Below are 26192 nucleotides of genomic sequence, written 5' to 3'. Positions count from 1 at the left end.
GATTTTCTAAAGACATTACATTTTCTGACAAAGAAAATCAAGCCCTATACCAGTAAAAAGCCTGTTTAATTGCAGAATATATTGACAATACAGTACAGCAATAAAAACACTGCCATATTGCTCCTATTTTACATGAATTACACAGCTGTTGTTCAGCTTATGAGACAAAACAGTAATACGGTACTTGTACAGTAATGATGAGAAACACAACATACAGACAGGCTCACAGAGCACTTCGCCCATCACTTTCCACTGACAGGTGGCTGTGTTAATTAAGAAACGCACAATATTATAATAATCATAAGAGCAAGAACAAAGACACAGAGCATTCGATCCCATGATGCACATGAGTGATGTCTTGATCACTGGGTCTAAAGGGACCAACTAGGCTGAAACAACCGGTCACACAGGGAGCAGAGATGCACAGCCACGAAGCCCACAGACAAAAAAACAAAAAGAAGAATAAAAACCAAAAAAATATGGATTACTTTGTACGTACGCAATACATACATGACATAAAACGAAATGACTTGACACTGTCCTTTGTCACTCATTAATCTATCGACTGGCCTTCATTCACCACGTGTTACATCCTCTTTGTTACTTGTGCCTCAGTTCATGTATTACATGAATGCTGTTGTATTTCACTACAAAGCTTCAGTTTGTAAATAAGGACAGCACAGCTGCTTCTTCACAGCCTTCTTCTCCCTCAGCTACCGCAGGATCCTAGGAGCCGACCTGTCGTCAGTCAATGTCTTGCGGAGCTTCACTCCCCGGCGTATCGACACCAGCATATCCCTGTCCTCCTGGGTTGCAGGAGATGGCTCTTGGGGCACACACTGTGCCAGATCCCCAGGCAGTGAGCTGGGGAAGGGGAACTGACTCTCACCAAGGGCGTGGGCGCTGGCTGCCAGCTCTCCTATCTTCTCCACCAGGCTGTGGCGGTTGGCAGCAAGCAGAGGGTCCTCCTCAGCACCGTGGGTGGCCATGCCGGGGGCCTGCTGGGCATAAACAGTCCTGTCCACCCCTCCTCCTCCACAGCCCCATGAATTGTCGGGAAGACTCATCCGCTTTGGAGAGGCCCTCATGAAGTCACTAGGAGATGGGTCATCACCATAAAGAAACTCCTCGCTGCCGGTACGATGCTGTGACGGGCTGGCATACCCTGGAGAGTCCGGCACTGTGGGGGTTTTAACTGGCACGATGGGGGGCCGGATGGGAATGGGGCCAGATGTGGATGGCGTGCGCCTCACACCAGTTTTGGAGGACGGTGTCCGGCGAATAGTGGCCGTCCCCGACGCAATGACTCCAGAGCCGCTTCCCCCTGCACCATTTGGAGTTCCCTGCAGAGTTTTACCTGCAGGCAGACCTGCTGTGCTGGCAGGCCTTTTAGTTTGGATCATGCGGCGATAGCTCTGAGCAATGTTACTGTGGCGAGGGATGGTGGAGGACTTGTCAAAGTCTGCCTGTCCTTCACTGTCAGCATCCCCATTGAGTGAATAGCACTCATAATCTGAACCTAGAAGTGACAATGAGTCATGAGTATCTATTTTTCACACTGAAAAAATACTGACAACAACAATGCTTTGAAGAGTTATTCACAGCTGCTTTTTTTACATAGTAATTTACAGTAATCACATTGACACAAAAGGTAATTAGCACTGCACTTTTAAAAGCACGCAAGTCCAAAGATTCCAATCAAAATGACCTGGAAAAAGAACAGGGAATTCAGAAGGTCTGTGCTGTATATGGATGTCATGTGTGCCGTATCATAAGGACTGTGTGACTGTCAAGGGTGAGTGTTACCTTGTGAGGGGATGGTGTCCTCGGAGCATGACGGGGTGTTGGTCTGGGTGCTGTAGCCGCTCGAGTACTGCAGAGAGTCTCTGCTGCTCTTCTGCTGCTCCATACTTAACCCTCTAGTCAGAACCATAGCAAGAGTGCTGGCTGCTGGAGAGAGGGGCTCGCCATGCTGAAGTGCACGCACGCACACACACAAACACGCACATCAAGAGATACAGGCAGGCAGGAAATACATAAAGATTAGCACACATTTACATATGCAGTTCACCACACTACAATTTCCAAGGTATATAAATTTATATACTGACATTTACATTTTTACTCCCTGAGGACGTCTTACCTTGGTTGCAATGGTTCCTGGGCCAATTCTCCCTCTGTGTGGATCATCTGGTTGCATCCCAGAATACCCCTGTGGACTGGGCGGAGCCTCCAGTTCTCTCATCTTATCCACAGACTCCCTCCTACGCTGCAGAGTGCTGGCCAACGACGGCTCACAGGAACTCAGTTTGGCCCAGTCCTGCAGCAGCAGACGGAACAATGAGACTGTCTTCCAACTGAGCATCTCCAGTGTTTGCCATCCACCGCTCGTACAAGCAGCTAACATGGAAGCTGCTGATTTGGCTCATGAACTGGTTAGATGCTGAGGAAGATATGAGCAGACTACAGTAGGCTATGAGTGCGTTGTTAAATGATATCAGTTTAGCACATCTTTATGAGGAAAGATTAGAAAACCGAGCTTCATGAGCAACAGCAAAATGGTGATTGTGAGGTTAATCTTCACGCTGATTTATGTGCTTTAAAGGCAATAAAACACAAGAAGCAAAGAAGCAAGAACGTTTAAAAAGAGAAAAAACTCAAAAGTAAAATTGCAAATGAAAACAAACCTTCCAGCTAGGAACCTTTGATGTGGGTGAGGGGGTGTTGGATCCAGGGGAGTGGTTAAATGTGGGGGACGCAGGAAGTATGACAGAGAGAGGCCTGATGGTGCCAGTGTGAGAGAAAGCAGGGCGGAAGGTACCGAAGGATGAGCATGAGCCAAACTGCGGAACGGACAGACAAGTCTGAGTCAAAGTGCTCAACATCCATGAATAGTCCACGTCAAACCGCACTGCAGCTGTCAAGAAGAGCCCACAGGACTCTTTACACTATAGATAACAATGAGTGAAGGGCACTGCGCATCGCCTGTGTGTACATGTGCACGTCTGCAAGTGTATATCTGTCTAATAAAGCAAGTCGATTGGTTAGATGCATGCAGTACTAACCGCTGTAGGAGAGTTGCACTCGCTGACAGACTGGCAGGTTTCTGAAGCCTCAGAGGAGGCTGAGCTTGTTGATTTCTGGGAAAGGGGAGATGGAGTAAAAACAGTGGAGGGGGAGAGCAAATGGAGAGAGGGAGAGAGAGAGAGAGAGAGAGAGAGAGAGAGAGAGATAGAGAGAGAGAGAGAGAGAGAGAGAGGGGTAGGTGTGAGAGATGAGAGATACACAGGACCGGGGTCAGAGTTGGAGTGTTGGTGAGTTCTAGAGAGAGGGAGTTATTTTCCTCTCTGAGGGGATCTATAGACCATAGCCTAGATAGAAAATAAAGCAGCCTTTTAGATCAGTTTTTTCAGAAAAAGAACATTGCATCACTGGGTGAGCTAGTGTGCTGCCGAGCGTATTCTGTACACTGCAATCTGTCCAGACCGTCTGAATAACTTTATCAATCCAGTGGGATAGAAATTCAACATTCGCAACTGATAAAGTGCTATTGCAGCAAAACACGAAGAGAACTGCCTGGGTTTGACTCTTATTGTAACTACGTGTTTATCCCTGAAATGCAAACATGACAAAACGTATATCTCACACCAGATTGGAGATGCCAGATGGAATAGGGCTGAATTGTTGTAGATCTACTTTGACAAGAAAGAGAGTCTCTGGTGTTGTTGCTGTGTCTTCCTGCCCTGCAGCTTTTCTGCCAGAGGAATCTCTGGAGCTTACAAGTCCGCTTTGTTCCTGGTTTTGATGCGATAAAATCCCTTTTTTTTTCCCCCACCTGATCAAAGATTAAACTTCAGTATTACGCCCGAGACTGTTACCTGGCTGGTGATGTCAGAAGGCATGGGCGATGGAGGCTTAGAGTGGGTGTTGGCGTCCTGCGAGACAAAGCCTGAGTCGTGGGAGGACACGCTGCTGAGCCGGTGGGCTCCTGCAGAGGGCATCTGGAGGAGACTGTTGACAGGACATCACATCAGTATATAACTCAACATACAGGATCGTGATCAAGATTCTAGCACATATTTTCTTCCCTTAATTTGTTTTTATCTTTTTTTTCTGAGAATTTATGAGCAGGCTGTGGCAAAAACAGAAAGAGCTAGATGAAAAATTGATCACAAAAGCTGTGAACATGAAGGCGAAAATTCTAAACGACGCCATTCTTCTAATTTTGGTGCATCAAACAGCAAAAAAAGTTATCCCTTCTTGATTTTTCTTTCCCTCTGAATATTAACAGATGTCTTCTTTTCGTCTCCTGTTGTGTCGTTCTCACTCAGCGTTGCTTCTCTTTGTCACCCACCCTATTTTAAATGTGCAACTTGTACTTCTCACCTTCCTCTCTCACACTTCCTTCTCCCCCTCTCCCTCTGGACTATATCTGAAGTAATCACTGTCCTCTAGGATGAGGATTAAGGAGGAATGCCAAATTAAACATGACAAATTAAATAACCTCATACGATTTCTCTGTCCTGTGTTTTTTTGTGTTCTGTGTTCACTAAGCTTGTTGTTCTTCCATCCAGTCTTTGAGACTTCTTTTCATTATATCACTGTTGTAGTGGGAAAATCCTGTAACATCAATCTTGGGAGTTTTTTATATTCTACCAACAACTGAATCATGTCATGTTTCTCCACATGCAAAGGAAATTCAGTGACAGCTTTTCAGACTGAGTAGATAAATGGAAAAATATGAAGCGGTCAAGCCCAGACTGAAGTTTCTGTAAGTTCCAGAACTGACATTTTGGAGATATGTGTTTTTCATGGGAAAGTCTAATTTTACCCTAAAAAATCAAACTAACTAGGATCTACAACCAAAGTCTGTGTTAAAATTTGTCAATTAGTCAAACATACTGTATAGTCAGTGGCTGAAAATACAGAACACTATTTAATCTGCAGTGTTAATTGGTGGAAATATCAAGGAGGTTCTGTTAGCAACTAAGCAAGACGAGGATTTGTGACAACAAGATTTGATATTCCTCTAACATTAAAGGTTTTTTTTTTTTTTGTAAAGAAAGGCTTATTTCCTCCCAGAGAATGGACTTCTGACCCACATTTATAAATAAATTGTTGAACTATTGCCATCAGCCTTATAAATATGTAGATGTTGATTCTCATCCAGGCTCATGGTTCAGGCTGTGATGTTTCACAGCTTTGGACCTAATCTGGGTGTAAGAAGCTTGAGAACTGCAAATCTGCAAGAGCTGTGAAGCTGGCAAGATACGTCACGTGCTAGTCTGGCTGTGTGGTAAGGGGAGGGGGGTGGTGTGTGTGTGTGGGGGGGGGGGGGGGTCACCTGCTCATGTATTCATGATGACCTTTAATATTTCATTCCTTTGCTATTGTGTGATAGAGTGGGCTAAAATCAGGAATATGCCAGGGTGTTCAAAACAGCTTTGATCCAGCATAAACTAAATCCACAAACTAATTAACAACACATCTGACACAGCACACAATATGCATCACATCTTAAGGTGTAATTAACACATTGCACAACAAGCGTAAGTGCAAAATAATCACACTAAACAGACAACAAAGAGCAACAAGGTGTGTAAGGATATACCTGCACATGCTGCTCTTCCTGGAGCCGGTGCTGCTGGGGGAGGAGGGAGGGGTCTGGTAGGACCAGCTATAGTCAGATCCTTTCAAATCCCGGATCACCTGCGAGAACACATAAACAAACTGTGATGATGCAGTGGCAACAACAGCCATCAGGTGAAATTGCTTTTACACAAGATAAGGGGAAAAAAAAAACACATAATGGAATTGGCTATTGTTGTGTAAGATTAAGACGGAGAGTAAGAGCAGAAAAAAGATTTTGCAGACACATAGTCACAATAGATGGAAAACAAGCATTTTCAGCTTCACACTTCTAAAAACATACATTAATGCATCAGACAACAACAACAACAACTGGCTAATGGCAGTGATGCATCTTAGCACTATTTTGTAATTTAAAAGGACAAGGCATAATTCTATAATGTTGCTGCTGTCATCAAATGTCATGAAAAGACAAAACCAAGAGTGCATTAGTTAGTCTCGCAATATTTGTTCCAGCCAATCTATTACTCTCAGCCTGGAGCCCATTCGCTCCTGCTGAAAACATAAATCCTTACAGACAGGTAGCAAACCTACTTTCATTTGTAGAAGTGGCTAAATAACTTCCAAAAATACCTGGGCACAGTAGCTTTTAACAAATATTTCTCAAGAAGGAGTCAATAGTATATATTTGGGGACTATTTTCAGTGATGGAGTGATACACTATATACACTTGACGCAATTAATAAGTTGTATCAGACGCTGGATACACAGAAAATGCTTATTATTAGGATCTTTTTGTTGATAATAAGAAAAATATAGAATATCACCAGACTCATCATTTCATAGCCTTGGACTACAATTACAGAAGATTTGATTATGATCCAAATAACCTGACCAGCTCTGGGGATGTTGGATGATAAGTGCATGAGCAGCATTAGAGGAAATATCTTAAGCGTTACACCTCTGTTACCTGCTCACTGGCTGGTGGCAGCTTGTGTGGGTCTTCAGTCAACACAGTGAGGTCATCAACGATGGGTTGTAAATGTGTTATCTCTCCCAACATGGCAATCTCTACATTCTGGAGGAAGAAAAACAGGATGGATTGAATTAAACAGCTACCACATTAACAACAAGAGCGAGCCTAGTAAAACATAATTTTATAATTGGTGCTATTTATATTTATTTTCTACAACTCTCAGCTGTACAAAGGCCAAATGTTCCTCACCACCACAGGCTGCAGGAGGTTAATGAATGTACAGTAACGCCCCCTCTCCTCCAGGAGGGCTCTGCGCACTGCCTGCTTCTCCGTCTCCTCCATCAGCAGATACAAGTCACTGACGTCCTGCATGGCACTGTCCAGCTGGGGGCGCAGGTTACCCCGGCCTGCGCGAGGCAAAGCAAAGGGGGGCAGAGGGCACAGATGACGGGAGGGAGGACGGAGTGAGGGAGGACAGGGGTGAGGAGGGTTGAGTATAGATAAACAAGAGAGGAGGAGGAATGAAAAGAGATTGGAAAGTGGAGGGTGATAATTATGGATGGTGACATGAAGGAAGAAAAGTGTACACAGTGCAGGGAGGAGGGAAAGAGTAAAAGAAAAAAGAAAAAATGAGACATGATTAGAAGACACAATGATAAACTGCTTGTGTGGTAGAGGTCAACGCACTGACAAACATTACACTCAAATGGTTCATGTACATGGGAATGAGAGGACAATCATGAGTCGACGCGAAGCCGCTGGTGGTGAGGTCCCGAAATGAATGCGACACACTACAACACCACAATGACACTAGATGACAGTTGAAAGGATGGAGATGACCACTGAGATGCTCAATTCTTCGTTGCTCTGACTGCATGATTTACACTGCCAGTTAAACGTTACCGTGTCTTGACATTTTTGGCTAAATCTCAAGCAGTACACTCATTGTATGTACCATGCAACTTGAAAATATAGTAGGTTATAAGCTATACGTGTGAATAAATTCAAATTTGTGTCTGGCTATATCATAAATGTATATATATCTACTGTATCTTGCATTGATCCCAAAAACATGAGCGCTCTAGTCATCTGTAGCAGACAACACATTGCACATCTGTCTTACAACTTTCCTTATGTGTAATACTTATCAGCTTAATTGGCTAATCTTTCAGCAGACCTGCATTTAATAAGTCACAGATTAAACGAAGGATGAGGATGAGGATATGACAGCTTGCCAGTTAGGCTAATAGGTCCTTAGAAAGAGAAATTTAGGTCTTCGGTAGAACAATTAGCTGTCATCATGGAGCCAAATGTCAGTTGATGACAAAGACAAGATTTAATTACCCAGAGGAATGATGGGATGCCATAAAATTGGCAGTTTCCTACTCTATTAAAAGGCATTTAAAAAATGGAGGAGCTATATTTGAAAGAAGTCAGGTGAACTGTATGTGTGCAAAAAATAAAATGAATGAAGGCTTTTTGTATTTAGCTGCTTCAGTTTCTGGGTGCTGGCATTGTACATTCTTTCTCATGATTAGAACAGGACAATTGTTATGTTAACGCCTGTGCTTTTTACACTCTGACCTGTGCCCATTCACTTATTCCTGGGTATTATTTACATTCTTAGAAGTCAGGATATTTACAATGAGTGCACTGCTTGAGGTTTCTCTTTAAAAGCGAATAGTTCTAAATTTTGAGAAATATGCTTATTTGCTTTCTTGCCAATAGTTAGGTGAGAGGATACCACTCTCATGTCTGTCCACCAGCAGCCACTTAGCTTAGCATAGCATAGTATAAACACTGGAAACGAGGATACACTGTTTTTACGCTTGAGTAGCCAGGCAAGTAGTTCCCCTTGTTTCCAGCCTTTGTGCTAAGCTAGGTTAACCAGCTTCTAGTGATAGTATATCTACCTTATAGACATGAAAGTGGCATCAAATTCCTAACGCTCATCCAGAAAGTGAATAAGCATATTTCTTTTAACCACATCTGCTAAGACAGTACTGGGTTTTGTTTGACTGGCAGTTTCACCCTAAAGATGATGATGATGACTTTGAAACAATCGCGTGAAGGTCGCACTCGGGGCTAAGCACAACAGACATACCTAGAAGCTCTACAGCCAGGGGAAATAGGCAGAAACAGAGGAGGGGTTGCAGGGACAGGCAAGGGGAGGAGAGACAGAAGAACAGGCAGTGTTAGCTGTATCAAATCAGGACACATTGCTTATTTATGACTAGCCCATACCACTGGTGTAAGCTCCGTTTGGAAATAGGAGTTTAATTACAACCAGCAGCAGGGACTGATGCATGCACAGCCAGGAAAGAAGAACATTTCTTTGATTTATAAGGTGGGCAGTGATAAATCATCCGAGGCTGGAGAGGAGCCTCTGAAACTGTGCCAGGCGTTCTGATTTGATTGAGTTGTCATATCCAGCTCTACACTGTAGATGGCACCAGTTCAATCTAAAACATTGGTACAGACCAGGGACCAGCAGCCAAGCCGACTTTGTGAATATCAGCAGTAAAATGTTAATAGAGTTTTGTCGCTGGTCTGTTAGTCAACAAGGTCTTGAAAGATTGCCTTACCTTTTCTTGCTTTTTTTTGGAGTTTTATGGTGTCTAACGACTTCCTTTTAATTTCCTGACGAGAGCGCTTATATTCTGTGGAGAACAAGTCAAAGCCAAAGCCAAAAGGCGTATCAATTTTCTGTCCAATATACATTGCTTAAAAAAAGGGTGTACAGTGGGGTCCAAACTTCTGCGAACACTTGGAAAGTGGTATGTCATTTGTGTTTGCTGGTTGTTTACCTTTGGCATGGTCTTTGTCCAGCTGGTTAGCTGTTTTCTTCCATTCCTCTATCCTGTCCTGAAGTGGCGTAACCAGACCTTCCATGAGAGCACTACAGCGACAAGGTGAAAGAACATGAGAGCAGACAGTGAGAGAGCGAGGGACATAATAGTTTTATTTCCATGACACAAAAACACTCAGCAAAGAGTGGCACGATGAGAGGAAGGCCAACAAAAATGGGAGCATAGAAAATGACTGTGGAGGAGAAGAAAAAAATACAGCTTACTTGGTGAAGTGGCGTAATTTTGCCTCAATGCTGCGGTGTCTCATACACATCCTTGTCAGAGCGGAGCCAATGTCCCTGGTGGCACCTTAGAAAAACAATACGAAAAAACAAATTGTCACTTACAATCTAAGAGCTTGGCTTTACATATCACAGATTTGCCTCTTGGCCTAGAGGAATATGATATTCAAAGAGGAGAGACAACCTATCAGGAGAGCATTTTGAAAAGGTCTAATTCTCTACTGTCAGATGAATTTATCTGTCATCTTTTTTCCTTGCTGGAGAGGCGTCACCAGCTGCAGCCACTAGGTGGACAAGTATGGACTGTAATGGACTGCAGAGCCCATAAATGTCATATTTGTTTGGGGAAAGCAAATGTGACACAGTGCCTGCAAACTGAAACCCTACACTCCCTCCTTTCTTCTTGCCAAAATAGTGCATTTTTCCTTTTGACACTTCAAGATCATCACATGATGCTCGCAACCGTGTAAACACCAGCTCGTGTGAATTGGTTACTGTACTTTTCCTCTCTGCTGAAGTGTAATTAAATGGGGTCTTAAGCCCCTAAAGCCCAGGCTGGCCCACTGTCTCTCTGATAGTTCACAGGCCGGTGTAATATATGGCAGCACTGATCCGGTTGTAATCTGGGCCACATAGGGCTAATCTGAGGGTCTCTCACCACACACACAAACACAAACACACACACACACACACACACACAAACACACACACAGGGAAAGAGAGAGGACATCTCTCAGATGGCAGACAGGCCTCACAGAGTGGAGGCATGCATGCGTGTCTGTGTGTGTGTGTGTGTGTGTGTGTGTGTGTGTCTCTGTGTGATTGGACAGGTGGTGTGATTTACCACCACCCCACCCCTTTTCCAAAGTTCTCACCCCCTCTATCCTGGAGGAAAAAGGAGGGAACCCTGTAAGGGGATATCCCTCTATTCTTCCCTGCCTGCTCTGCCTTTCCTGTTCTCTCTGTTTCCTAAACACCATTCATGCAGGGCAGAAAGAGAGAGAAGAGAGAGAGAGAGAGAGAAGAGAGAGAGAGAGAGAGAGAGAGGGAGAGAGAAAGAAACTGGCTTGAACCTGCAATGCAAAAACAAAGAGCGATACACAAAATAAAACAGAAAGAAAAACAAGACCGACATAGCAGGTCTGAAATCAGACACTGTGTAAGAAAAGCTCCAGATGGTTGCCCGGTGAGATCTGTGCTCTTTTTCAGCTATCATATAAAGAAACTAGGTTACTGTCTCCAGTCGATATCACGTCACACTGTGAGACAAAGACCATTTCACGCCAACACTTGGCTGTCAACTTCACTGACTGTTGCACTAGTTCAAAGACAATCAGCTGCGGATCTGGACTCGATCTCGGAGAGACATTTTTGACAGGCAGATGTAGAACAACTTGAGTGTGTTTGTGCACTGGGGAGAGGAAGGGAAGGTTGTCCTGTGTGTGCATCGCTGTTCTAGGGTTGAGAGATGAAAGGTCATCCAGCTGTATCGCACAAAGGCATTTAACACCAGCAGGAAGTGATTGAAGTAACATGTGGAACCTATACTCTGAGCTCTTGCTATAAATAGCCAAAGAAGTCTCCATATTTAAAGGATTGGTGTTGAGTATCTGTCGTAGAAGAGCCTCTATTGGCACTGATTCAGTGCCTCATAAAGCCAAGTGTAATGATAGAATCAGAAATGCAAACACGCACACAGAACACGTATCCACAGGTTATGCATCTCTTAAAAGCATTACAGGAGGCATGCACAGCTGCAAATCAGCTCTTGCAGGGTAAATGTGCAGGATTGGGTGGGAGGGTGGGGGTGGGGGGGTGTTGTGTCTAACAGAGACGGGAGGGAGTGAGAGAGAGAGAGAGCGAGAGAGAGTAATGTTGGCTCTTTTATCTCTCTAACAGACTTTCTCAATGTCACTGTCAAGCCAGAGAGAGCCCTCAACCCCCACTCTCCTGTCCCATCCACACCTGCCAATTTCCCTCCCGTCTCCTCCTCTCCTCCTTCCCCTCCCAGAGGGGGATCAGCTGACAGCTACATCCTGGGGAGGTCCAGAGGCTTCCTGCCCATGTCCAAGAGCCCTGCTGGCCTCTGGCCTCAACCGGACGGACAGGGACGCAGATTTACTCCCTCAACAACCTGCATGTACACAGACATGTGACAAACACATACAAGCTGGAAAGAGGGTTAAGACTGACTTGAAAGACAAGTTGTTGCTTTTTTTGTCGCCCTTACTGAGGTCTCCTCCTTTTTTCACCCATGATAAAAGGTGATTTGTGATTCTGGGCTGCATAAATAAAATCCACTCAACTCTATCTCTGCATCTAGATCGACTGATATTTGCCCTTGTAGCAGCTTGGAACCTGGCGAACATTGTGTAGGAAATGGGAAAGTGATTATTTAGCAGGCGTGGACCCCTGGGGCTTTAAGGGGAGCAGGGCCGACCTCACAGCAGACACCCACACATGCATGAATGAAGCAAAACACAGATCAGGATGGAAGAGAGCCTTTATGCAACCCAGCCGTATATCTGAAGACATGGAGCAAATAACTTGGAGCAACTGAACAGTGCAGCAATGTGTGGTTAATTATAACAGCATTGCTGTGCATGTCTCTGATGCGGTTGGCGCCTGATTCAAACATAAATAAAAATTGCCATCAGATCTGCTTGTGCATGTCGAGGAGTACATGGGATTGTTGGTGGGAAGGTCGAGCCCCCGCTGTTGGTTTTGGTGGGAACCTTAAGCTCCAGTATCCAGGACCAGCACAGTGTGGTCTAAGCGTTTAGTGAGTGGTTCCATCCAGAGCTCTGGTTCTGATTAACTCCCCTGATTCCTCGGGGAAGGAGGAGCGTTTTAATAGGACTGCTTTATAGGGAACTCTCCTGCCAGGAGCCGGGAGCCAGGAGCTAAACTGCCACGGGCCTCATTCCCTGATGTCTTCAACATAGGAGCTTAGCTCAACTATCTCTCGCTCTCTCTCTCTCACTCTCTCTCAGCATCTAAACCCTGCAGCTCAGCTCAGATTTCATTTGCACTCAGGACTACCGAGCTGGAGTGAGATTCTGCTGCCGGTTCGCAAGCTGAATACAGTTCTCCTGAGTGGAGCAGGGGCTGCTTCCTGTGTCAATAAAGCATGTTTGCGTGGGATGTGGAGCAAAAAGGTACAGAACATCCTCATGGTTACACTTCCAGGAATATGAAGTCCCTGCGTTTTTTCGCTACACCCTCATACGGAGAGCTGAGCTGAGGAAATTCCATCGTCCGTGAGACAACAATTATTCCTCACGCTGGCACCTTGGCCACGGAGCCGACTGTGGCTGGCACAGACAGTTAAGCCCCCTGCCTTTACCCTCCCTCATCCCTTTTAAGTGCTACAGAATGTGAACTGGCAGGGACACAGCGGAGGCCACTGATGGATGAAAAGGGCTGTGGGGTGAGAGGGGAGGATGAAAGAGGGTACACATTGCTGAGGTGCCGGCTGGGTTTGGCCAGTCACGGGGCAGAGGAAGTGTTAGCCGGCTGCTGCAGGTGTAGCAGTCACTGCCAGGACAAAGTCTCTCACTTTTAGTAAATATATCTATAAGCTCTGACAGATGAAGAGTAAGAGTACGTAGGAAGAGTTGGTTGATGTAATGTTTTCCAGTATCAACAAAATCTCCATGTAGCTTGTGTGTGTATGTCCTTCAATGAAGCCAAAACATCAAACAAACACTTTATTCAGCAAAGAGAAGAAACAAAAAAAAAGAGACTGGAGGGAGAATTACCTTGATTTTAACTAAACGAGATCTCAGCTGAGATTTCTGAATTCAAAAACTTCAGAACATCATACATTCACATCATCAAACATTTGCTTCAAAGCACAGCTGGAGTTCTGCTGGTGTAGCTCAGTCGAAGCAGTCAGTATTATTAATAAAGAAGCACCCCCATGTGTCTGCTGGTAAGGGAGCAATAGCTTCTGATGGAGGGAAGAGTGACGGATAAAACAGCCACGTGCGGACATTGATTGTGGAACAAGACTACAGTGCTGTACGCCCGCAGCAACAGAGTTACAGATCTAAGCGAAGTTACATAAATACTGGATGACAGACACAGACAGTGTGCGAGTCTTTCGAGAAACTCTGCAGAAAGATTCTTGGTTCGTGGCTGTAATGCAAAGTAAAAGTCTGTTTCACTTGGTTTTTATGTTAATATTTCATAAGCTCAATGTGCAAAATGAAAGACTGGGGTGAAAAGGGTATTCTACTCTGTAAACAAAGCACAATATATATTTTGAGAAAGGGGTTTCATACTGAAATGACTAGAAGCATTCATCTGTGTTTATATTCCTTCAGTTCAATGAGACTTAACAATGGTAAGGTAAGTCAGGAACTTCTGAAAGGAGTGTGTTGAATATCTGCAACACTGAAAACATTACACTACAAAAATTTGTAAGAGTGAAACAGTTATTTCAGACATTTAAACAATAGTTTTTCAGTTTTAAAACACTTTCAAAACTTAATTAAAGCAACTGTTATGAAGTGAGATAAGTGAGAGGTCCTTAAGTTTGAAACTGATAAAACAATGAAGTAATTTTTTCTTTTCTTTTTTGAGCCCAGGACCTCCTGGACCCCAAACAGAACATTAGGGTTCTGTTTTTTTTAGACATGGCACTCCATCCAAGAAAGAACAAAGATGTGGATGTATAGGTTTGTGCAGGTTAATAGGATTCTTTTGTAAATATGAATATACATAAATCTGCAATTAATTATTATTTTCATCCATGAATCTGTCAATCATATTCTTGACTAAACTGATCATTTGTTTTGTCTATAAAATGTCAGAAAATAGTGTAAACAGCCACAACTTCAACACAATTTCCCAAGGTGACACTTTCAACTTACTTGTTTTGTCCCAGCTAAAGTCCAAAATCCAAAGATATTTATTTTAAAATGCAATAAAACCAAGAAAAGTAGCACACTCACACATTTGAGAAGCTGGGAATAACCCAGACCCTACACAAATGTGAGAATGTTTTTGAGTGAACATATATGTGTCTGCAGTAGCTATCAAAACAGTATTCAAAGCCTTTTGTGTCACTTCCTTACAATGTCTCTTCTTACCAGAAACAATACTAATGAAAGGCAGAGGAAACAGCCTCAAGATCAATTGTTTTAGTCCAACACACACACAGTCAAACACACACACACACACACACACACACACACACTCATCCCATTGTAGTCTGGCCAGACAATACGCACGGCAAGTTTCACCTCTCGACCAGAAACACCCACAGATGCAGACAGATCTCAGTGTGTCCTGATGTGGTGTAAACATGTTCTGGAGAGCATTACGATGAGACTAAAGGAGGAGTGGGAGAACAAGGAGGAAGTTTTATTTTGCTGCTGGAGGAGCTTCCTGTTCAGGGACATAAATGCTGCTAAAAATAAACAGCGCCTCTTGTCCAGATGTGCTTTTTCGTTGGACATGAAAAAGGGACACAGAGAGAGAAAATGGGAAAATGTAACACACAGGGAAGGAGAGAAGCAATGTATCATGCAATTAATGGAAAGAACAGAAGATCCACAGGGGATTGTCTTCACCTGCAGCTAAGGGAAAGGACCCCAGATGTATCCAAGCTCCAAATAGGAAAAAAAAAGACAGACATTGAGGCAACAGTGAATGACTCAGTATTAAATAGAGCAAAGCCTGCGAGCCAGTTCAATCAGATGACTCGTAGGTTGCCCTGCTTTACACCCTTTGCAATAAGGTTGTCTTTATCTCAGCTGACAATGCACTTCCCACTCTTTTGCTCGGCCAAAGTTAATGCTGCACGGCTCATTTGCGAACAACCCTCCAAACAATGCTGACAGCACTGCTGGGTGCTGTTGCTGCTGCTCATAAGGCATTTAATAAGCTCTATCTCCACCTGTAGCCTCTGAGTCTTAAGTTAACCTGGGGGGAAGTCTATTATCGTCAGGTCAGTCTCCATTCTCCTCTGCACTGAGCTTGGTGTATGCTTAAGAACCTTGACGTCAAATTTTACTTAGGTGACTAAAATTTTCATTACTCTCAAAACAATGAGTTTTTCTGTGACCTTCATCAAGTCTCTCTTACTAGTAGACCTAAACTTTAAAACATAACTCCACCTGTTTTCACACTGAATCCTTTTCTTATAATCTTAAGGACAGATTGGAGGCTACAGTGAGTCGCTATCAGAGAGTGACGAGACAGGCCGGGGCTAGCTGGTTACGGTGCTAACGTCAGTAGAAGAGAAGAGAAAAGAGTTAACACTGGTGTTGCTTTCCACCTCTGGAGATAGCTCTTGGTGAGTAAAAAGGAAGTTTGATGCTGAGCTTGCAACATTTCTTCTAGACTGGTAAGTAAGCAGCTGTTAATGCTTATGCTGGCGATGTAGCAATATCAAAAATTACAAATAGCTTGAGAAAGTCAAAGGGATTCAACCTCAGGAGATCATGACCGTCTGGTAGACTGGCTCACAAACAAAAGACTTTGGTTGTGTCACTACAATGGCAAAATGTGAAAAAAAAAAAAAAAAAAAAAAGCAGCACATTAAAAAAAAAAAAATGGTGAAGTCAACACAAGTAAATTCTATTCTCAGCAAATTTCTCCAACTGTTTTCAATCAGCCACCTCATTTGATTAAAACTATGCGCGTGTCCTTTTCATTCCCTCCTTTAATGTCCTCCCTTACATTCCTCTCTCTCTCTCTCTCTCTCTCTCTCTCGCTCTCTCTCTCCCTCGCTCTCTCGTGTATTTTCCCTCCCCTCTCCAGCTCCCTTCCACGCCGACTCCGTGTTCAGGATATAGCTGAACACACTGTTCCCCTCAGGTCTCATGTTTGTCTACTTAGTTTGGTATTCATTCCTCAGAATGAAAGTTACGCAGCGCCAAAAGATTTGTTTTCACTGCCATCATTACTCCCCCTCTTTTCATCTGTTCTTCACATCATTGTTCCAGCCACTTCACCCTTTACTTTTCGCATGTAGTCATTATAATAGCTGGAAAACATTCATTTGTGGGACGACCACATTGAGTTTTGAGGTTGAAGCCCTCAAACTCCAGAGAGAGAGAGGGGGAGAAAGGAAGGAGGTTTGGAACTGTTCAGCTCGGTCTGACACACGAGGTAGACAGCTGAAGGAGAAATAAGAGGCTCTCGTCGATACTTAATGTGACCTGATGGCTGGAGGTCATGAAATACCTCAAGACCGCAGCGTATACAATCAGCAGAATGGCTAGTGCATTCATCAGAGTGGCTGCATGTACATGTACTGCATGTCCGGTCTAAAAGAATCAAAATCCATTTTCGAACCAACATAAGATGCAGAGCTCACCTCCCAGGCCCATAGAAGGCTTGAACATGAAATGCCAAGCTTGATGGATGTCAGTGCTGGTCACATGGGCACACTCTCATTATTTGACATGTCCGTAAAAATAGCTACGCTGCTGGGATAGCGCAGAGGACAGTAATCCCCTGATCTCGCTCTACACAAGGCCACGGCCGCATCTCGTCCATGCCAGGCTGTCCAGATGGCGGGTAAGGATATCCATCCCATCTGCCAACCCCGAGAAGCACAGCGGCCAAGCAGATTACTGCTTCGCTGACACACTGATCTACTAGTACCTCCATATCTCCACTGAGCATAGACTGTTTGAGTAAGAAAGAAAAGAACGAGAGACAGAGAGCGAGGGCTTGCAATGACCCACTGGAACATTATGAGCGAGTGCAATGGTGTGTTTACTCTACAGTCTCTGGCGCACAGATGTAAAGAGAGGAAGGTTCGGTCTTTGTTGAACACAAACTTGCAGTGCATCGCAGTCTGGCCGGTGATCCCAGAGTGTGAATTTTTAAAGCTGGGGGTGGCTGATCAGGAAGGGAAGGGAAGGCAGTCTGTGTCTGTGTGTTACAGAGTGGGGCTAAGAGGATTAGCTAAACGCCTCTGCCTAGCCTGGATACCCAGAGCTGTGGAAATCCCACTGCAACCACAACCCCCACTCCCAGGCCAACCCACCCCTCACTAGACTCACCTCGCTCTCCGAAAAAACATAGAGCCTGTATCTCATACCATGATGGAACGTTAGCCCTGAACTACCGGCTCTTTGACCTGTATCCAGTTCAACCATGACCAAAAATGGAAAGAAATGAAGTCAACCTTCCACTGAAACACATGTCATCCAGCCTAGCAACAACAAAACACCAAACACAGAGCCTGCTATTCTCCAGATAAGTCCGGTCCTTTTAAATACATCACACAACAATTTCATATAAACGACTAAACTGGTCTAGACAACACACCAAAAACCATTAGGCTGACCAATCTAACAATAAAAACATTCCAGAGAGCTGCAGGGCCTCAAGCTAAGTCCCAGGAAAGATGGGTGTTGAAACGTCAAACATTTATCTTTAAAAGGGGCTAAAATTCTCCAAATACATCCATCTAATATAGACTTTGTGGTTGGCGGACCACTATTGAACCCAGATGCGAGCCGCCAGCTCAGGGAGACAGACGTGCCTTTAGACACAGATCCATCAACACAGCTTAGAGAAACAGCGCTGTCAGACACAGTGCCAAAACGCCTGGCAGCCGACTCCCCCAGCTGCTACATAAAACACAGATGCTGACGCCACGACCGTGACCATAAACTCTAAAAGCGGACAACATGGGCGAGAAGGAGCCTGGACAGGAACGCAGACCAAGGCACTCTGACACATGAACATGCAGACACAGAGAGGAGGCGGTATGGAGGTGGAAACAGAGGGGACGATCTCAAATATGATGCGGTTATTATGGGTATATATATGAAAATCTGCCCGCCCAGTTAAAGACAAGACAAACGTCAGGACAGGAAATCCTCTTTCATTCACTGCCCTCTCTCCCTGGATTCATCCAGAGGCACTGAATGAGAGGAAATGTTGCTTTCCTTGGCAGGGAAACGTCTACAGTCTGGAGAGTGTGTGTCGGAGTTAAAGGGGTGACGGGGTGAGTGTGTCAAAGGTAGATTAAAGGAAGGAGAAGAAGAACGCGATGAAACCTCCAGCTGTGCCAGCAGCTGCAGCTCGTCCCCAAACACGAGAGGGGAATCGGGGTGACAGTGATGACGGCCAACAGTTTATAGCCAAGGCAGCCCCCCCCCCCACTCCCCTGTGGTGCAATCAGCCCTATATGGCTGTGCAGACGCTGAGGCGAACAAGATCGCTGCAGGCAGACAGACACACACACACGTGAAGGGAGAAAGACGGAAGGAGAGGGAGAGAAACAGCCACAGAGACAGAAGCAGAGACTTGTTGAGCAAGTAATCTCAGAATTCTATTTATCTACCGCTGTTTCCTGAACAGTCTTGAGTTTGAGAGAGAGAGAGGAACATCTGGATGCCAATATATTTTGGGATAATAACTTTTACTATTGCAGCTGCCAGGAGGGTAAATTTGCCTAAACTATGTCTATGGGACCTGCAGCCTGGGGTTCAAAGGTTATTCCAGGCCACCACAAGCCAGGTCAAGTAAATATCGACATTCCTCCTGCCAAATTAATTGCTAGGGTTTGGAGCACACGAGGAGACCAACACAGCTCCCAGAGGAGAAATGGGATTGAAACGTTACGTTGGTTAAGAGCACCATGGGAAAACACACAAATACTTACTAGATGAAAACATAAAAATTTGACATTTGACATGTTAAAACCATCAAATATTTGATATTTTTGTATGATAAAAAATGTTCTGTCCATCAACTACTCAGCACTATACTAGGCCATGTTTCATTAGTTCCTCTTTAATTGTTTCAAAGTCTGTCGTCTCAAAGTGTTCCCTCCATCCCTCATACAGTCGGTGGCCTGAGAAAGATGACATTAATCCTAAAGTTAATGTCCCTGGGAGAGTAGCAGAAGAGTGAGCGGGCGTGTGAGTGACACACTTACGGGGATTTTATGCATCTATAGCTGTAAAACTCAATTCGATCATCTTTCTCGTCCCTCTCTCACTCATCTCTCTCTCTCTCTCTGGACCATCTATCATTCTGCTGTTTTCCCTACTTTTACTGCAGACACACCTCTGCTTTGAAGTCCTGCCCTGCCATCCTCCATACCTGTGCTTTATTGAAGCAGGCTGACCCTAGTCTACCTCATTTCATCCCACAGTGCACGTGCACTCACATCGGGAATCATTTAACGAAACCTGATGTATCGCTGAGGCAATAAACTTCCACTGTTACTGGAGAGGCTATAGGAGTGAAACTGGTGACAATGTGTGAACACTGTTGAAGAAATGCCTCTTCAGTTATTTTCACCAGCAGTCAGTGGTCAGTAAGGGGTTGTGCTGGTACAAACTGTTTCAAAGCATGGTGGCATGTGACCTGTAAGGTCAGGCGGCTGGCTACCAGCTGTCATCCTTTGAATATCTGTCTGTGTGTGTGTGTGTGTGTGTGTGTACGTGTGTGTGTGTGCCTCTATGCTCGTGTGATTGTGTTTGTGCATGTGTCAGGAGCCTTTGCACGCTCGTCTGGGTGTGCAGGGTTTTTTTGACCTACATACTGCTCTCGACGATCAACTCAAAAGAAATCTGTGTTAATCGGCTGCCTCTCTGGCCAGCAGGGTGACAAAGCAGATCAGCAGACCTCATTAAGACCAAAGAAACAATAAGATCAGATTTTCACTTCTCTAACCCAGCCCCAAACAATCACTGTGCAACACCCCGTGAAGACAACAAATCGAACTGCCCAAAAAAAAGGTAGTGACCCCCACCCCCACCCCCACCACCACCAGCTCTTTCACAGTGTGTGACCTTGAATTAATTGAAAAACATCCCTCTTACCTCTAGAGTTGGTGGCCATGTCTGCCACCTTCTGAAAGGCATCTAAAAAGGCCACTGCTGCCAGAATTGTGGTCCTGTAAATACATTGGTACATGTTCACTGCACCGTGACTGCATAAAAGTGGCTGCAAATGTTGCACAAGTATCTTTTCACTGAGGTTTATATCATTCATTGGGACTACTTCTCACCTGAGTTGAGAGTGCAGTTTTGTGGCCTTGGCACTGAAGTCTTCCCACACAGGGTAAGAGCTCTGATAAGAAAAGGGAAAAGAGATGAGTCAAATAAATATCTCGCCAAGGACATTTAAGCACACAGACATCCTCCTCTCAAACACACACACACACACACATACAAACCAGTGAATGCATACAGATTTAAGAATACATAATGTTCTCTCCAACTTGATAGAACAGCTTGTTTAAATTTCAATGGCAGATTTATTCACTGCAAACTATTTTTCTTCTTTATTTACACTGACAAGATACTGAAATCCATATATGGCTACAATGACTCAAAGAGCTTGGCTTCTTCCCCCCATGGTTAGAAACAGGTTGGTGTATAAGCTCCGTACTCTGATGTGATTTAACGCTGGACACTTATGTTATTGTTATCCTCAATCAACCTGCACACCCTCCTCTTGCAAGTTGCTGTGAGCCAGTATATGTATACTTTGTGCATATATTTTTGGTGTGGTTCACATGTATGATCTGGGTAAGCTCTCATATTTTGAGCGCTTACATGCACAGGGCAGGTACTATAGCTGGTCTTTGAAAAATCTGGATTACATTTACCCCAGGATCATCCCACGCTGCCTTGAGCTATAAGAGCAGAAGCCTAACATAAAACACATTCAGGACTCGATCCCATTAGAGCAAGAGCTTGAGCCCTGGCGAAAGGACAGGAAGGGCATAACCCCTATGCGCCTCTTTGATGGAGAGGAACCGAAAGAGGCCACACATTCTGGCTATATATAGTCAGCATGCAATCTGGAAACAGTCTTGCTTTTCATCACTTCTGGTATAACTTCCATTGTAGCAATGACAGCGTTTAACTCCCACCTTCTCGAGCTCGGATAAAGCCTCAGCCTTCACAGGTGATTTAGGAGCCATCATCCCTAACAAAAATGTTTGCCATGAACCTCCTCCCTGCCTCGCTGTCTGCACTTGACTCCAACAGGTGTCTAATTAGCTTGTGTGGCCTGTGACTCCCAGAGCAGGAGGGATGCGCTGCCAAGACAGCTGAGGGAGGAGGTTGAAGAAGCAGGCATAGAGAACTACATACAGAGCTGCGGGGGGGGGGGGGGGGGGGGGGGGGGGAGGATTTCTCTCTTCATCCACACCCAGCAGCGCCCAGGGAGGTGAGGAGGGGTGAAAAGAGGGAAGGAAGGAGAGAAAGGCTCTTCCTCCCATGCCTTGTCATTCATACTGGAGGGTGAGATCAAAACTATCATCCTTAGAGTTGGCAAGGACATTTTTTGCTTTCACATCTACCCAACTCCATTGCTGATCTAATTCTTGGCTGGTGATTTAATCCAAGTGAATCATTTTATTTCATATCATCTCACCCCACACCTCCTGTATTACCAACTCCTACTCTTTTACTTCTTTTCCTGTAGCTTCATCAGACAGTTATATAACCAACAGGTGCTGCTTGAAACAGCACAGTACAGTCCACAGGAGGCTGTGTGTGTGTGCACTGTACTTCATCATATAAGTAGTTGTACACTATACTGTAACATTGTTCACAATCAGTGAGATCAGCACAGGAAAGCCATGCTGTTGCGTTGCTCCCAGGGGGTAAAGCTAGTCTGACAGGCTTGCGTGGCCCAGCCAGGCGGCAGGAATGAGGTCAGATGTCTGTCTCAGACAGTGGACATCGACACTGTGCTGACTCAGGGCTTCAGCTTCATTCATCTGTGCTGCTTATCAATACACAGACTGCCTTTTCTAAGAGCTCCTGTCTCTCTCTCTCTCTCTCTCTCTCTGACCCTGGCATGAGCGCAACACAAAAGGGGAAATATATGAAGCCCAACTGGGGCTGCCAATAGCTGAGAGCTGATTTCATTGGAGCCTGACGAACGAGGGTCCATAAATAGTCTGTCCAGCGGCACCATGCCCCTGTGAGCCAGTGATCAATAAGAAATCTGTTAGGTGGAAAGTGGCGCCCGATTCTTGACTTATTCGCCGTTATCAACACTTTGGATGGAAAGCGTCCTCCACAACGAGATGACTGGGAGCTGCTTCCAGGCCAGATGAATACGTTCACACTTTCCATCTGTTGTGGTGAACAACAACAGACCACCCTGATTCAACTTCCTTGACCTGACCCCTCCCCCAACACACACACACACACAAAAACACTCACTTGCATGTTGAGTGATAGATAATGGGAGACATCTAGTTCCTGCATAAGAAATTTGTTTAAACTGCCTTGAATGGTGGAGAACTCGTGTTTTTCACAAACAGGGTGAAACAGAAGTCTATTCTGTGGTAAGGCGTGGGTTAAATTTGTATTAAACTGCTTATTGGTAAAGTAGCGATTTCCTGCCACAAGGCCAAGCATCAGGAAGCACAATCAATAACCTTTCATGCCTGTTTCTGTCCAGGAGGTTGAGGTGATGGAGTCGGTTATTTTCTATCAGAGCATCCTTCCATGCCTGTCATTTAATCTAGAAAACCTTGGAGGCTGGGAGGAAGGAGGAACAGTTGCTTGAGGTCAGATCGCAGCCCAGAACATTTGCACTGTGATAACTGCATAAAATGTAAATTATCTGCTACTTTCGATTGTAATTTTCTTCTTCTTGTCCACTGATTTTTCTATTCAAAGTGAAGGGAATTCTTGATTAACCTGACTCTCTTGATGTTGATGATGTGGCTAGGTTTTGACCCCTGGACCAAACAGATGAGCCCCAAAACACTTAACAGAACAAAATAAACATTTTACTCTACCGATACTTCCATGCAAGCAGTTAGTATATGGCACACAGACTGACACGCCGGCTGAACTACTGTTAAATGTGGCTAGGACCCTGACAGACCTGCTGCACATTATGCTAATAACACAAAGAGAAACATGTTTCATCTCTCAATTTGTCCTGCAGCGGTGTTTCCAGTGGGGGAGCACCCGGTGAAAGAGACAAAGGCAGTAAAAAAAATATGCGTCTGATCAGCCACCGTGCAGCCACAAAGGTCACATACAATCCCCTGTCTACTTTAATATACATATGTGTGTGTTTGTGTGTGTGTGTGTTACCTTCATGTCGTTCACGATGGCCTGGAATAATCCACCCAGCGCTCCACACTCCTTCTCCACCGACTCCATGGTGCCAAAAACAAAACAAAAAGCTCGTAGTAAGACAAAAAAATCAGGTTAAATATCCGACTGGTGAAACGTTATTAAAACAGCGGACATGGAGATCTTTGTTTTGTTCATCCGCCCTTCGTTGTCCTCCCCTACAACAATGTAGCCCGCAGCGGAGAGGATGCGAAGCCGCTAAGCCCACAGCCAGCAGCCTGCGGAGCGCACAGACAATAAGAAATGTGTTGCTCGATGGCACCGGGGGCCGCTGCTCGCTCCGCCGCCGCTGCTCGTCTCGTCTCTCGGACGCAAGGAGGGAGCGTGATGGAGCAGGGGCGCGCTTTTGGCTGTGTTGAACTACAGCCGGGAAACGTGGAGGGCAGTGTGGCTCCTCATGACCACAGCAAATAACGGAGTGATCATAGTTCTGGGGAAGAGAGCAAGAGGAGGAGGGGGCACCACGGGAGACGGGATCGGTCGCAGGTCTGGGACGCGGGGACGCGCTCCGTTGTTAGTAGCGGAGCAGATGTCTCGGAGCTGGAGTCTCCAGTAATACGATCCATGGGAATGGAAAGGGGGCTGGTCAAGTTTTTTTTTTTTTTTCTTCACATATAGGCCTAGTGGTTGTGGAGGAGGAGACAAGAAGGAACACCCCCTCCTTTACTCCCTCCTCCTCTCCTTCCACCCCATGCAAACAAAAGTGAAGGCTGTCTTCCCATTAAACAATTGACTGATATGCAAAGAAGGATTTCCTGGGTTTGTTATGTGTATTCACACACGCGTCTGTTAATGAGCATTTGCACCTCTCTGAGTGGGTCTTACTTGTTCTCGGGAAACAGTAACATGTGGGCCTTAATCACCTCACTTTGTATTAGTTATCCTCCTGAATCCACATGCCAGAAGACCGGAGATGTCAATTCAAATGAAACTGATTTCTTGTGACTTCAATGAATAGTTCGACATTACATTAGGGTAAAATTGCCTATTGTCTTTTTTTCCCCAAGAGTTAACGGTAGGTGGATGAGAAAATTGATTGAAAGCAGAGACGACAGTTGAGAAAGGAGACGGCGCACTTACAATCATTTCCTGTAACTGTGTCACATGGGTTTCGCCACTTCCCCGCACCTATAGGAGAATGAGTCTGTTCGTCCCAGTGGGAGAAGTGAACGTGATCACAGACTATGACCGATGCTGTTGCCCCATTGTCACCGACATAAATATCGAATCAATTTTTCCAAATCCAGAAGCCGGTGTTGTATTGTTTGTCATATGTTTTGACACAAGCAGACATGACCACGCCCACTTAATTGACAGGAAGTGTTCACTATTTCTTTCATACCAGTGGTGCTGCCGGTAATTTGGTCGTCTTTTGTTATATAGTATATTTTGACCAAAGTGTCAAATAGATGCTTTGCAGTTTTATCAGGGGATAGTGTTGTGTGCAAAATGAGTTCTCTTAGGTTGCTAGGTAACCAGCTGAGAGTCTAGGAACTCGGTGTACCAGCAAAAAAAATTTGTAAAACTACAATGTGTTGTTTTCATTTGGTTTTGTGCAAGTAAACAAACAATATCCAATATAAAGTGTGAGCTTTAGGTGTGTTGACAGGTAGGATTTTCTTACCCTCAGACAGAGCCATACACTGGACAGAGCAAGCTGTTTTTTGTTTCTGCGGTAAGATATGCTAAGCTAAGCTAACCACCTGCTGACCATAGCTTAGCTATATATTTTCCAGGCATGAAAGGAGACAACAATTTTCTCCTCTGATTCCCAGCAATAAGCAAAGTTCCCCAACAATGTCTAACTACTCCATTAAAATAGGTTCAGATAATTTGTGGGATATAAAATTTGAAATGACATAAGCGACAATCCATTTAATCTTGTTAGTTTAGAATAATAAGACAGTCTATATAAGGTTAATGAGAGGTTTAGTATTCTACTATAACCCACCACATTCAGTTTGACAGGGAGAGTTAAGGGGCCACCAGAGTGTAATGTATTTTAACCGCATCATCACTGGTCTGTTATGGAGTGGCTACGGGGAGCAGGGGTCACCTCACAGCATTCCTGATAAACATCCTGTCAATTTATAACCCTGCACATCTGCCGCACACACCTTCCCCTCTCATCCCTCGTTTTTTTTTTTTTTTTTTTATATATATTTCACAGGAGAGCATCCACTCTACTGGGCAGACCTTTCTGTGGAACATGGCTCAGTCCAGCCAAAAACCGCAGCCCCCTTCAGCAGACAGACCAAACCCCAGGAAAGGTCTTTGCCATAATTTAGAGAGATTATTTTTATCAGTCATGCCTCTCTTTTAGCAGACCATTTCCTCTTCTTTCACTGCCTTTAGGTCATGTCTGTAAAGTTTGCAAACAAAGTAATTACGTGATGTGTTGTACTATGTAATAATATCCTTTATACTTCCTATACAG

General features: G+C 44.6%; 1 protein-coding gene across 2 annotated transcripts; it reads right to left on the bottom strand.

Moving 5' to 3' along the window:
- Nucleotides 1-47: 47 nt before the first annotated feature.
- On the bottom strand, nucleotides 48-24335 carry mtss1la (MTSS I-BAR domain containing 2a). Of its 2 annotated transcripts, XM_056387920.1 has the most exons (15): nucleotides 23714-24335; nucleotides 20650-20711; nucleotides 20462-20535; nucleotides 9639-9723; nucleotides 9373-9464; nucleotides 9151-9225; nucleotides 6815-6972; nucleotides 6560-6667; nucleotides 5612-5709; nucleotides 3879-4011; nucleotides 3066-3140; nucleotides 2688-2843; nucleotides 2144-2320; nucleotides 1807-1972; nucleotides 48-1519 (listed from the first exon to the last, which is right to left on the bottom strand). In XM_056387920.1, the coding sequence occupies exons 1-15, from the start codon at nucleotides 23780-23782 to the stop codon at nucleotides 714-716; spliced, it is 2334 nt and encodes a 777-aa protein (XP_056243895.1). In that variant the 5' UTR covers nucleotides 23783-24335; the 3' UTR covers nucleotides 48-713. The 2 variants fall into 2 exon arrangements, with proteins under 2 accessions (XP_056243895.1, XP_056243896.1); XM_056387921.1 differs by lacking the exon at nucleotides 2688-2843.
- Between the last annotated feature and the right edge of the window lie 1857 nt (nucleotides 24336-26192).

The sequence above is a fragment of the Seriola aureovittata genome, chromosome 10 (genome assembly GCF_021018895.1).
Source record: "Seriola aureovittata isolate HTS-2021-v1 ecotype China chromosome 10, ASM2101889v1, whole genome shotgun sequence".
NCBI classification, from domain to species: domain Eukaryota; kingdom Metazoa; phylum Chordata; class Actinopteri; order Carangiformes; family Carangidae; genus Seriola; species Seriola aureovittata.
Note: the sequence above shows the minus strand (reverse complement) of the source record. Positions and strands in the feature narration are given on the sequence as shown.

Excerpts from the sequence above, each read along its gene's own strand:
- mtss1la (XM_056387920.1), bottom strand. The coding sequence starts at position 23,782 with ATGGAGTCGGTGGAGAAGGAGTGTGGAGCGCTGGGTGGATTATTCCAG. Across the intron at positions 6,973-9,150 it reads CCAAAAAAAAGCAAGAAAAG|GCCGGGGTAACCTGCGCCCC; the intron begins GTAAGGCAATCT and ends TGCCTCGCGCAG. Across the intron at positions 3,141-3,878 it reads CTTCTGACATCACCAGCCAG|AAATCAACAAGCTCAGCCTC; the intron begins GTAACAGTCTCG and ends CCCCTTTCCCAG.